This window comes from Calonectris borealis, chromosome 1 (assembly GCF_964195595.1).
Source record: "Calonectris borealis chromosome 1, bCalBor7.hap1.2, whole genome shotgun sequence".
Taxonomy (NCBI): Eukaryota; Metazoa; Chordata; class Aves; order Procellariiformes; family Procellariidae; genus Calonectris; species Calonectris borealis.
In genome coordinates, this window is record NC_134312.1 from 61871945 (window position 1) to 61885477 (window position 13533).

Genomic DNA, 13533 nt, shown 5'->3' on the forward strand with positions numbered 1-13533 from the left:
CTCCAGGATCTGACTTCCTTATGTACTTGTTTGAAAATCATGCTGCTATGCATGTGCTTAAATATGAACAGCTACACTGCCGAACAACTCAGGAACCTGCACTCCTGGGTTTTCCGAAGTAACTTTCAGAATTTATCAGAAGATATCATCTTCTGATATGAGAAGATAACATCTTTCAGAAGATGGCAGCTAGTGCAAACAGTGGAAGGTTGGTTTCCTAATTCATTCCTCATTTTTAAAGATGTCTTTCTCATATGTTTAACATGCAAAAAAATGCACATAAAATAGCCCCAAACCCTGTTTCTCAGGGAAATATCTACCTTGAAAATTCAAGACTGAAACAAATCACAGAAGGGTTATCAAGGTGCCCTCTTCTGGCCTTTAAAAAAACCGTTGTCTTGCTGTTACCTGGTTTCTTTGCTTGGAAGAAGCATCAAAATGAGCATCTGTTTGTGCAAATATTCCATTTATTTAACAAACTGGCCAGAAAAATACCACCACAGACCGTTCTTGATACCATACAAAACCTTTAAAAATCCTTCAGTTACATATGAGTTTATAAAAATAACTTACAACACTATTCTAGAAATCTCAGTAGAAATACAGGAATTTGTTACTGGTAGAAATTTAGGCATAAGGCGTTTTGCCCAGAGGGCTGGAGAATTTACCCGCTATTCACACCACACCACTAAACTCCTGAGAACCATTTAATAAAAGTAATCTGAACCTTTCTGCTAAAACAGAGGGAAATGAAAAAACAGATCAAAAAGCACATTCATTTCCATTACAAAGAGACATTTTTACCATTTCTTGATAAATATGTATGCAGTTTATCCAACACAGGAGGAATATTCAAGAAAGTGCATTTGTATTTTCCACGGAAACCTCTGTTTTAAAAGTGTTTTCTTAATTAAATGTAAAACAAAGCATACATGGAACTAAATACAGCTTTTAGGCTGTATCTACAGAGAAGATTTTTCACTACTGGTTTTTGGAAGAGTTTGCTTGGTTGTTTTTTTTTTTTATTCTACAGGCCCACTAATCTGAAGGAAAGTCAAAGTGGTTCAAAGTGGCCAGTTCATACCTGAAACGGTGCAGCATACAATAGCTCACCTGGAAAGGAAGAATTTATTCAAATTGAATAAAGTTCAGAGCTTGTGGAAGTATAATTCATTCCACACTGGAATTCTGTCAGTTCCAAATTGGATTAATTATAATCACGTAAGCTGCAAGATAAAGCTAAGAAGATCACATCTGTGTTACACGCACGGTTGTTACTGTTAGGGGAAAAAAACCCCCACCTTTCTGTATAACAAGGCCTTAATAAAAACTATTTTCTTTTCTCACCAAGGAGAATGTTTTCACAAATAAGTTTCTCTAAAATAAAAAGTCACAACGTAGTCAGTTTGGAAGCAAAGAAATACGTTATTCTAGATGGTACTAAACTTTTTTCCAGGGATATCTTCTTCCTCATGATCAAACATGTAGATACAATTTCCCCTCCACAGGCATGTAGGCTGGTAAAACGCATGCTCATGAGGAGACCTTGCAATTGCTGTGTTATAACCTAGTACACAGGGGCACTATACAATTATCTGAACTTGTGGCAATTTTCTTGAGTTCAGAAGTTCTTTGTTCAGGTAAGAAACTAGAGAGGAATAAAACCAAACCAAAACAGTTATTGTTGTCCAGCTGTGCTAGCAGTTCTTCCATCACTGCCCACCAGACAATGCAGGCTTCAGGCTATGATTTCATGAAAGCATTCGTTAAATGCCCTGCTAAGCAACAGCTCGATAGTCAATATTCCCATTGCGTTGCTAATTGCCAGCCAATCACCGCAAGTGCCCAACTCCCACAGTGCTCTTCTCCTTAGCATGAGGGAACACTCTGGTTAAGATCTACACACTTCTGCAGACGACTGAGGATGACTTCTCGCGAAACCTTCCTTCTGAATTGCACAAGTCAGACGCTGCGATGAAAGTCAGTCTCTGGCAATAACAAGAATGGGGGTCTTTAACCTCAGCATCCAGCCCGAAGGATATTTTCACCAGAGCGCTTAGTCACAGATAGAGTGGTGAATATCTTAAGAGAAAGAAAAAAAGACAAATTTTAGTATGGGTAGAATGAATTTTCTCTTCTAGATCAACTTAGGCATAATGCTCAAAATCACAGCCATTTCTTAAAGTAATAAAATGATAATAAAGACCATAAATTTAAAATCCTTGCCACTAAATAGCACCCACTCTTCATTTACCTTATGGTCTTCCTTTTACAGTGGAAAAGAAAGAATGAAGGAAATCACATGGCTTTCTACCACCTTTTGTCTTAATGCTCCTAAGCTTTTACAGTGGGAACGAGCTCAGCAATAATAAACTCCGGTCTGTACACCTAATGAGTAAGTGTTTTTATGGCTCAAAGGTAACTTCTCTGTTGGGAAAGTGAAGTTAACTCAAGGCTACGGCATTTGGAGAGAACATAAATCTTGCCTCTGTACCTTTCTAGATATTATAGAAATGTGGAACTGATTGCTGATGTAGGTATTATGTCTGGGTTTTGTATCCTCTGGACAATAGCTAAGAAACACTTAGTAAACCCAGTCTGAAGAAGTCCAATCTTTACTGCTTTCAAGCCACATTAAAGAAAACAACATTTTCAAGAATAATTATTGTAAAATTAAAAGATATCAAAATTCAAGAAGAAAAATTCTACAAAACCTTGTTTAGTATTAGAACTTTACTACGCAAATAATTGCATAGTTTTGCACAGATATAATATAGAAAGGAAAAAAGGAAATCAAAAGCACTTCTATCTAAATGGTTCAAAGTTGCAATAATTAGCTATCATCAAAGCCATCTCTCAGGAAGAATAAACTTAGCACAGCATAAAGTATATACACATTTCAGTTATGCAAATAACACTGAAGTATCTAAAGATAATGGGGATCTGAAAGCCCTACAGTTCTCTAAGTAGAAGCTTTGCTGCATTAAGGCTGCTAGCAGCTCTTCAGAGAACAACATCAATAAACGATATAGCTCTTCCACTTTCTATAAGCATGTAAAGCATTACGCACAAATCAGGAAGACAAATGCGTGTCTAATATATATGGCAGAAGAATAGCAATATATTTAAACTGTCGTGCGTGGCTTGAGAGAGGGCTTCTGATCCACAGGACAACATTTATTATTATTTCACTTTCAAAGACAAAGATTAAAAAGCACAAAATTTATCTGCTTTCTTCTCGGCCCGATTGCAAGCTCTGGGTGTGCTTGCCAGTTCCAATGGCTGCGGGGACCACACAGCTCCCTAACTCCAGTAAGCCAGCTGGGAGTCATTTGATAATTACTGGAAACATGAGGTTTTTGACAGAACTTGTTAGTTATTCGAGTGAAGACAAAACTTTAGATCCAATGACTGGAAAGCCATCATTAGCTAACTTGAAGAATCATTCCAGCTTTCAGAAGACACTTTCTTTTCATCACAGATACTTGATTGTACACGCCTGTATTTCAGGCAGTGCAGTACAGTCGAGGCTGAGAGGTAATTCTCTGTAAGGCTGAGGTCCTACCAATCTGTGCTCACACTTATTTGTACTTTGCCTTGCAAGAAATTCCACTCAGAGTTCAGGCTTTCTGCAGAATAAAATGCTGCTCAAATAAGACAAGTGAAATCTGGCTCTAATCTGTAAGCAGTGAGAAATGGGACCCTCAGTCTTACAGTTTTCTTCAAGTTGAGTAATACCATGTTTCACAGGAGGCTCTTTGAGCAATGAATTAGCAGTAATGCCAGTGAAGATGTCAGCATTTGACCCTGCAACATTGTCCCTTTCCTGCTCAGATCAGACCTCATTTCCCTTAGATTTTACATGGATGTAAGATAAAAATAATGCCGATATTATCCATCATTCTATTCATCCAGATATGCGTAGTCCTCACAAATTCCAAACAATCTTTAAGCATTTTTTTAATCAAAGAGTACCATCTTGCAGTTTGATTTTTGTTTACTGCTGAAGAGATTAAATTAAGTAACAGGCATAAAAAAACCTTTGAAGACTGGCACTAAAAATGACTGCTGTTCTCCGGAGCTTTTAAATAGTGTATTTCTCCTGAGCCAATTTCTTCCTCCCCCACTCAAACAAATATGATTATCTGACATTACCTCCCTAAATTATGTCTAATCATCATTCTATTCAGTTTCAATTTTAGCAGCTCAGATGTCCAGAATAAATTATGACTATCATCCTCTCTTCACACTGCATATGCTAATATCCCGCTTGAGTTCACAGGTTTGAATGCCTCACTCAGAGTCCCCCCTCCACAGGGCCCCTGGTAAGATATGAACCTGCTACCCCTCTTCAAGGGCTTCCAAGAACACTATTAGATGATACTACAGAAAAAAAAACAGAATCTGTATTGTGGATGCTTTGAAGATGATTCAGATTGCTAGCAGTCCATTCCATTAATGGAGTTCATATTATATTGCTTACATTGCTTATACTTATATTATATTCCATCACTTTGGAAACACAAAACAAGAGAAGCGGACTTCACTTCTGCAGGCCACCATCCTGGTGCTCTCTATTAAACTTTGTAGCTAACACATGCAGGTAAAAACACAGATTCTGTATAAAGACCTACAAAGAGGATATACAATTTTTGCAGGGATCCTCAGCTCATATAACTGGTCCTAATACTACAAAAATCAGTGGAGCATCTCTGATTTATACCTGGGAGGAGCTGTCCCTCACCCCCTAGAGAAAATTAAGCTCTTCATTAAAGAGGAACAGCAAGACAAACACAAGAAAAAAATGGTTGTGTGGCCTCCTGTACTTCACTTCAAAAGTCAAGTCCCAGAGAGTAAAGGAGAGATCTTTAAAAGGGTAGAATTTAATAGAAATAATTGTCATGTAGCTGGTCCCCTTCCATAGCACCATTTTATAAGCCTATTTTGAATACACACATCTAAAAAAAAATTAGCTTTGACAACCACTTTAGCAGAAATAGTATTTGAAGCCTTCATAAATGGATCTTTGAATGGGAGGAAAATTCTATACTTCCTGGTAGAGGGAGCACTGGATTAGGGGAGACCATAAACACTTTACAAATTAACACACTAAAAAAAAAAAATCCCAGATTAAACCTAAATGTTAGATTTCTAAATATTAAAACTAGATAATTTCCTGTCCTTCCCTCCCTCCTACATTTCCCCAAATTCTGACCTCTTTAATAGAGCTCTGCTATTCAGATTTCCAACACCTTAGCCCAGAATACTAGGAAAGCTGAGATATGAGGTGACTTCATATACGAACCTCTGCACAGACAGGATGAATTCCTATGGTGCTGTCCAGCTGTTCTTTTGTCAACCCACATTTCATGGCAGCTGCAAACCCTTGGGTGATTTCTCCAGCATTTGGACCAAGGACATGGAAACCAATGACTCTCTCCTAAACACCAAAGGTAATCAAATACAAGCACAGTCATGCATTCAGTTCTCTTTAGATAACGTGTAAGATTTTCTTACTCAGAGTATATAATTTCATCAGTTCACAAAACATACCACAAATTAATGTAACCACACAAATGTGAACTATCATTAGCACCAACAGATGAGAGATAGGGGGTATAATTTTGTTCTCTCTCCGAAAAGTAAAAGATTCAACTAGGAACTCAAGAATCAGCTTCCTTACAAAATTTTGTGCAGGAGTCCTCTGTTTACATCAACAGTGTACAACTTTAACAGACACCATGGTCTATGTTTGATTATAGCGTATGTCCAAATTGCAAACGTGCATTTCAATTTTATTCAGGCACTATTCCACTCATTTCAACAGACTGCTTGCCTAAGGAAAGACGAGCACCTTGCACAAAGGCCTGCAGCGTCAGGGCCTGTGCTGGGCGGGCACACGGTGCGTATCGACTAAAGAAATTTCAGTTTGAGAGTGGCTTACAGGAACGGGCCACAAGCTAAAGGTTCGGCTAACAGATATAGCAAGAGGTCCATTGTAACTAAACTGTTGCAGTGTTCGCTGCCGTTGGGATAGAATATACCTAGAGACTGGCAAAACAAACTGAAAGACAAAGTTACAAGCAAGATACTACTACTTCACACGTCTCGCATCTATACTACTGATCAATGGGAAAATACGTCAAACTGCACATATATCCTCAGCAAACACTCAACCGAAGTACTGACTTGACCTGCTTTTCTTAAAGAAAAGCTGGCTTCTCTAAGGAAAGCAAGTCTCCTTTAGCGAATGCCAACTGCTGTGGGCTTCAGTGGCTTTCACGGCATTAATCAGATTTTGCTGAGCATAGATGTAGCCCAGCTGGGTATCAAAAGTTCTCTACCCCTCCCGCTAAATATCACATATAAGGGAGTGTGGATACTCAGTATACTGAAAGGTTATTTTTCTTTCAGTAAGCCTGAGGACTGAGATTTACCACAGGGTTTATTTAAGTAAGAAAAGCTGTAATTAGGTAATAACTAAAATGGAATTATCCTTATTTTCCTTTAAAAATATGTACTTATGTAAAAATAAAACCATAGTAAAAAACCTGGGGTAACTACAGTTTTAAATAGTTACTGAACAAATTTTTCATCCAGGCTAACTTTCAGCTCTACCTCTAGATGTTTAAACACATTCCCAATTTTCAGGACAAGAAATGGAAACAAATTAATGAAACACTTTAAATCACCATTAAGCCTTTTCATTTTCTTAAGTAACTTTGGATTAGGAACATAACCAGGGTTCCAAAATAGCTTCCACACTACTGGAAACTCCTCCAGCAAGAGGAGATGGGCAAAACCAGACAGGTTTTCAAATTTTACAAAATGGTGATGTGATGCTTAGAAAGACTGCAGTAAGATAAATCTGTCTGATAATAAAAGAAAATAGATAAAGTAGATCCAAAATTTTATTAAGACTGATAACTCCATGCCACTATCTTAACAGGACTACATCTTTACAGTCTATTATTTTTCATGATAATTCATATTATTAAAACCAACTAAATTTTTATTAAACAGATGATGATCATTCAGAGGGGGGCATACCAATTCTTTCAACCAATTAGTAATTTTGCTTGTGCTTCAGCAGGTACTTTACATTTCCATAGCCAGGAAGTTTTAACCTAGTCCAAGGATAATCCTGGCATTATCACCCCAAATGAGATTTGTGCAGGCAAGACACATTAATCCTGTTAGAACGAGATCAAGAGTTTTATAGACACATGTGGATTTGCAGAGGTTACAAGTTGTGATGGTTTCTGAGTGACATCAATTTCAGAGAGAAGAATCTCCCAGAAAAGAATGTCCCAGTTTGGGGAAGGGAGAACAAGATAAACACATAAGACTTCTAACCATTTTTACACGCATTGATTCATTCACTTTTCAAAGTTAATGAACAGTCTTAGAGATCTCTACTTCTTATTTTACATATATGAAGAAGTACCATATACCGACAGCAACAACAGAATTCTCTATTTTACGGAGACCATTTTTGTATAAACAACAGTATTGCATCACTATTAATATTTATTAAATTTCAAAAGGTAGAAAAATTTAAATTAATTTTTACTTTGTTAAAAATAATCTATTTATAGCTGTGGTATCAATGGTCCCTATAATGAATAAGGCTGCTGTTTTCCCTGGAAGGAAAGATGCACTTACGTTATCTTGAATATTGCAAATTATCTTCGCATAGCATTTGTTGTTGTCTCTGGATGGCACAGTCCATTCCAGTGGCCAGAAATGACTATGGTACACCTGAAAATACAACACAGGTTAAAAAAAAAAGTTGTGTAATTTCACAGCAGAGAGCATGATCTTCCAAAAGCTGCCAGATCATCTTAAATTTGCCTCGTCTACCTCCAAAGCGGAGCTTTACTACTGACTGCAATTGCTTCTGGAAATCACACCTGTAAAAACTTTCAATAATTGTGACGCAGCACAAGGATGAACCGTTAACTAATAACTCTTCATCAGCCATCAGCCACGCACATAGAATTTGGAATACTTGGAATCAGGGTGAGACTCTTTCCACTTGATGAACGCCAAAGAAGAAAGCCTCTACAAGAGAGGCACTAGTGTCATCCAATAATTAAAAAAAAAGAAGCCGTAAGTGTATTACACTTCCAGGATGCAGTTCACCATGCTCTCATTAAACTAAATACAAGCTTCCCTCACGGAAGACTGTATTGTCTCTGGGTCTACCCGGGATGAAGGCAAAAGTATTTCTCAGAGCAGAAAAAGGGGAGAAATAGCCTCAGAGTCTGGGTTTAGGAGAGATGAGGGCATGCTTTTCGCACGCTCTCTTAGATTATGTATCACTGCGAAATGGAAAGTACATTTAAAAAAAAGAAAAACCAAAATGACATTCTTCTGTCTGCCCTAGACAATATCACTGGGCAGACTCCTAACTGCAGACAAGGTTGCTCACCCACCTGTATAGCACATATTTCAGAAAATGACAGGGTGTTTTGAAGCACAGTTCTACCCAGAACTCTAAACAGCTCTCATGACAAGCTAACCTCAAATTGATTACTATTTGGAAGAAGTTTTTAACTGATCACAACTCCAGTAAAAATATGTCCCTTCACAAACCAGGAGAGACAGCTCAATGTTTTTCCATATTAATGGGGTTACAAAGCATTTATAAGCATCACTATCTGAAACTGAAATTTAACAGGTCTGAATGACAAATGCAACTCAATAATCCTATTGAAGCTTGCAAAAGCCAACATGGTGACATTATAGAGAGGTCAGAATAAACTAAATTAGGACTTAGCCACAATACAAATGCTTCTGGATGCATATTTTCAAAAATGGTTTTGAAAATGGAAAGTGCATTTTCCACAAAGAAGGGTCCAGTGTTACACATGTAACAGCAAGAATTTGACTCAACAACAAAAATTTGACTGTGTATATACAAACTTTGTGGGGAGAACAGAATTTAAACCCCGTAGTCAGGTTAACAATACTTGACACACTGCCATTTTAAGTCATATTTACTTCTTTTCTCCACAGTCCAAGTCAAAAAATGTAACTGACAAAGCTAAAAGGGAGACAAGTTCTCAACTTTATGAGCCACCACTTAGCGGCTTATTTCCCCAAATAAGGCTCCTCAGGTGATCTTCATGGGACATAAAAGTTCAGTTTATTGTCAGACTCCCTCCCCTCATGCTTTCTGTAATGTGGTCTGTACAGTATTTGTAAGAAGAGCCTTAGGCATATGTGCTTACATATGTCTAATTTCACTCTTGACCAGCAATGCCAGTGAATGAAAAATGATCACTCACGTGAGTAAAATTAAGCACATACTTCCTTGCATAGTCAAAACAAACAGGAAAAATGAGCATAACAACATTTGGCTTTATAAAGTAAAAATCACCATGGTAAGGAATTGGCCACACTGTAGCTACAAAAAGCTCCAATTTGACATTGAAACCAATGTATTGCTTCCAACACATAACCGCGTCTAATTTATCCTGAAGTATTTGCAGACAGAAATAAAACTTTTTTTTTTAACCAAATATTCCACCTTCAAGCCCTGTTTGCCAAAAATAGAACATATTTGCAACTAGAGCTATCAGAATTGGGGGCTATTTTTATAACGTGTCTAGGAACTACTAAGAAAGACAAAAATGTACCTAGTCAGCTCCTGCCCCTACATCAGAACACAGAATGCTGTTTTAATTGACTTTTAACATTATTTTAAATTACAAATTGGGAACTTAAAATCCAGATGAAACTAAGGCATTTACCTCAATGTTTTCCTCCCCAAACTTCTCCACCGCAGCCTCTTCAGAATACCCACAGGCTCCATACTCCAAAGGAGTGAATACAGTGGTTGGAACATTCACATAGTCACACTGTGTGGCATTCAAAACAAATAAAAAACCCACACAACATCAGTAATAAAATCAGCACAACGGGTAAAAATTCAGCAGGCTGAAATTCAGACAGGAAGAAAAGTTGGACTATTCAGAATTCTGACAGCTACTTTTTTTTAAATAAAAAAATTTGTTTTAAATTAAACTACAGTTTTGGTGTTGTCCCTCTCAGAGGCGTTAACTAGAGCAAGAACAGAAAGACACTTTAAAGCCACACTGACATTAACATGCATAGATTAAAAGGAAGAGAAAACTCAGTGCCCTGTTTTAAAAATGTACCAGATCAAAGGTCTGGTACATTTTTAAAACAGATAAAAAGTAGACCGTTCAGCTACAAAGCATGCTATTTTTAGCTGGGAATGCTGCAAAGACAATACCACCATCAAAACCCATCATCTTTTTTATCAACTGTGGCCTAGGAGATGCCAAAGAACCAAAGACATGAACTACAGCCATTTGGGGGGACAGCTAGAACTAGAGCTGATACCGTCTGCCTAATCACATACCATGAGAAACAAACACTAACCCCTGACTTTACTGGAGCTGTACAGTGTTCTAGAGGTTACCTCTCTAGGCAACCTCTGGGCCTGGCCACCCTTACCGTAAAGAAATTTTTTCTTATGTTTAAATGGAATTTGCCTGTGTTTCAGTTTGACTCCATTGCCTCTTATGCTTGCACTTTATACCACTGAAAAGAGTCTGGCTCCACCTTCTTCACTTTCTACCATCAGGTATAAATACACACTGATATAAGAGCCCCGAAGACATCTCTTCTGCAGGGTATAAAAATCCCCAGCTGTCTCAGCCTCTCCTCATGTGCCAGATGCTCCAGTCCCTTAATCATAGTCATGGCCCTTTGCTGGACTTGCCCTGTTCTTCTTGAACTGGGGAGCCCAAAACTGGACGCAAAATCCAAACCTGTCTCACCAGAGCCAAGTGGAGGGGAAAAGGTCACTTCCCTCCACCAGCTGGCAATGCTCTGCCAGGATGCATCTGCAGCCCTGGATGTCACTGGCCTTCTTTGCCATGAGGGTACATTGCTGGCTCACGATCAACTTGTCCTCCAGACCCCCCTGAGGCTTTCTCTGCACAGCTGCTTTCCAGCTGGTGGGTCCCCAGCCTGTGCTGGTGCATGGGGTTACAAGTCCCCAGGCGCAGGACTCTGCACTTCTCCTTGCTGAACTCCGTGAGATTCCTGTCAGCTCATTTCTCCAGCCTGACGAGGTCCCTCTAAGTGACAGCACAACCATTGCATGCATCAGCCACTTCCCCCCAGTTTTGTAACATCTACAAACTTGCTGAGGGTGCGCTCTGTCTCATGATCCAGATCATTAATGAAAATGTTAAACAGTACTGGATGGAGTATCCAACCCTGTGGCACACCACTAGTGACCGGCCTCCAGCTGGTCTTTGCAATGCTGGTCACAGACTTTTAAGCCTGGCAGTTCAGCCAGTTTTCAGTCCACCTCACTGTCCACTTCTCCAGCCTGTACTTCATCCGTTTGTCTATGAGAATGTTATGGGAGACAGTGTCAAAAGCCTTTACTAGAGTCAAAGTAAACAACATCCACTGCTCTCCCCATATCCAAATTAGTCATTCTGCCACAGCAGACTAGCAGGCTGGTCAGCCTTGTTTAATTTCTAGTAATTCTAATTTCTACGGATTTCAACTCTAATTAATTTCCTTTGTGACTGGGGATCAGCTAAGATGCTCTTACCATTCTTTCCCCACCTATCCATAACACTTCATTATGTTTCACACAATCACCCCTTCCGGATTTGTAAGCCAGGATCCCATCAAAGTAGTTACTGCTTTCTCGGGTTCACTGGAAGAGATGATGCTTTCTTTGGCAGCCTAAGGATTTTAATACCTAGAAAGACAGTTATCTGGCATAAAACGTAAATTAAGACATATCTATAGTATTGCAGCAAGAAAAAAATTCTGGCTCCCGCTACGGTTTTCTTAAACTTTGCCTGGCTGATGTAATGATATTATGCACACCGATTCAGGATTCTGTTACTGCAATACCTGCCAACCTAAAATAAACAACTTAATCAAGCTCTAAATCTGACCAACAGCGGAACTTGATATGAATACAGCAGGCTCTGAAAGAGAAAAACCTTTATGTTTATGCCCTACGGTTATGAAGGTGAGACAAGCACCCACATCAGTGGTGCTCGGGTAACAGTTCTTTAAAGGCACTCTCCCTTCCTCCTGGTTTGAAGATAAGGTGTAAATGAGTATCCATGTTACTCCTATTTGGACTAGCATAACTTGATTGAAACCTATAGTTGCAGTGGTATGAAACATAAACACTGAAGTGATGAACTCAACATCTCAGGTGTAAGTAGGTGCTGACTTATTGGTACATCTGATCTTCCTTTGTGTCTATATTCAATTATAAGCAGAACCTTGTATTACATTGAAAACATATGGATGAGAAGTGAAAAAATTAGTGGAAATAACATTGAAAATGAAGAGCATCGCAAACCCCCTTTACACTCTAATTAGGGACCATAGGTAGGTTTAGTAAACTGCCTATGAATTAGAGTTAAAGCATTTAATAGGACGGGTATGATTGCTGACTTTTAGGGAAGTCAGTAGAGTTAAAAACAACTTAAAAGATCTCAGTTAATTTTATTATCATTATACTCTGAGAGAAAAACAAAACCTCTTAATAGGAAAAAAAGAGACTACTGCTTAATCCATAAGGTATTAATTTCATCCTACACAATTAGCAGAACATATCTGCAGTAATAGCTTTGCAAGGGGAAAATTAAAGTGATCATCAAAGCTAATCCTTAAAAGTTTACTGAGTTTTCCATAAACAAGCAGACATGTACTCTGTACTTAGAAGTAGAGTAATGACAGTGTTTTGTGGCAACAGGTTCCTTACCTTACTGGTTGCCCCAGCATAAAGCCTTTGAACTAACAATCTTCCTGCCTGGATTGCCAATGGTGTGAGTTCCAGCTTGTCCTGTAGTATATCTCCAACAGCATAGATATATGGCACGTTTGTTTGCTCCTCATCGTTGACAGGAATTTTTCCTGTTCTGCAATTTGAATTAACAAGAAAAAAGATCTAAGTGTTCTGCTGTGAAGACTGGAGGTGTAAATAACCTTGCAGGAGATAGGCCCTTTAGCTTTAAGAGAAAGACACGTATTTGAAGTATGAGGGAAAGAAGTCATATTCACAATCTTACAATCTTGGGCAAGAATGTAAAATAGTGCAAATTTGACCAAAACTACAGGAATTTGCACACTGGATAAGGAGGCAGCCCGTGAAGTTGCAATTCATCTCCTGAATCAATTCTTTGGTGAGGCATAAATCCTTTCCTCCAACACCCTCTACTACCAGCTGAGCTGTATACAGGCAACCTTGAGGAATGACAGGAAGAGACACTCTCCCACTCAAGCTGTAGGACAAAAGAATTTATCCACTACTGAAATTCTAGTCCAGTGGCTGAAGCAGTTTCTATAAACTTATCCTTCAGGCTTCTACACAGAGACAGGTTAGACACGCTACTTAAGGGACAGCCAGCAAGCTTTTTAGCTATGAGTGTACTGAGCTAATGGAACTTTTAAATTATTAATATTTCCCACTTTATTAATAAATGAGATGGTGCTGTAATCACTGCAGGAAAC

The 13533-nt window shown here is 38.6% G+C and overlaps 1 protein-coding gene across 4 annotated transcripts in view; it reads right to left on the reverse strand.

Moving 5' to 3' along the window:
• Window positions 1-449: 449 nt before the first annotated feature.
• Window positions 450-13533, reverse strand: part of TXNRD1 (thioredoxin reductase 1) — a 29283-nt gene continuing 16199 nt past the window's right edge. For all 4 annotated transcript variants that reach the window (XM_075157069.1, XM_075157074.1, XM_075157086.1 and 1 more), the window contains 5 exons: window positions 12785-12941; window positions 9759-9866; window positions 7666-7761; window positions 5306-5440; window positions 450-2082 (listed from right to left, as the gene is read on the reverse strand). In XM_075157069.1, coding sequence (XP_075013170.1) covers window positions 2020-2082; window positions 5306-5440; window positions 7666-7761; window positions 9759-9866; window positions 12785-12941 — 559 coding nt within the window. In that variant the 3' untranslated portion in view covers window positions 450-2019. The remainder of the gene's footprint in view (window positions 2083-5305; window positions 5441-7665; window positions 7762-9758; window positions 9867-12784; window positions 12942-13533) is intronic.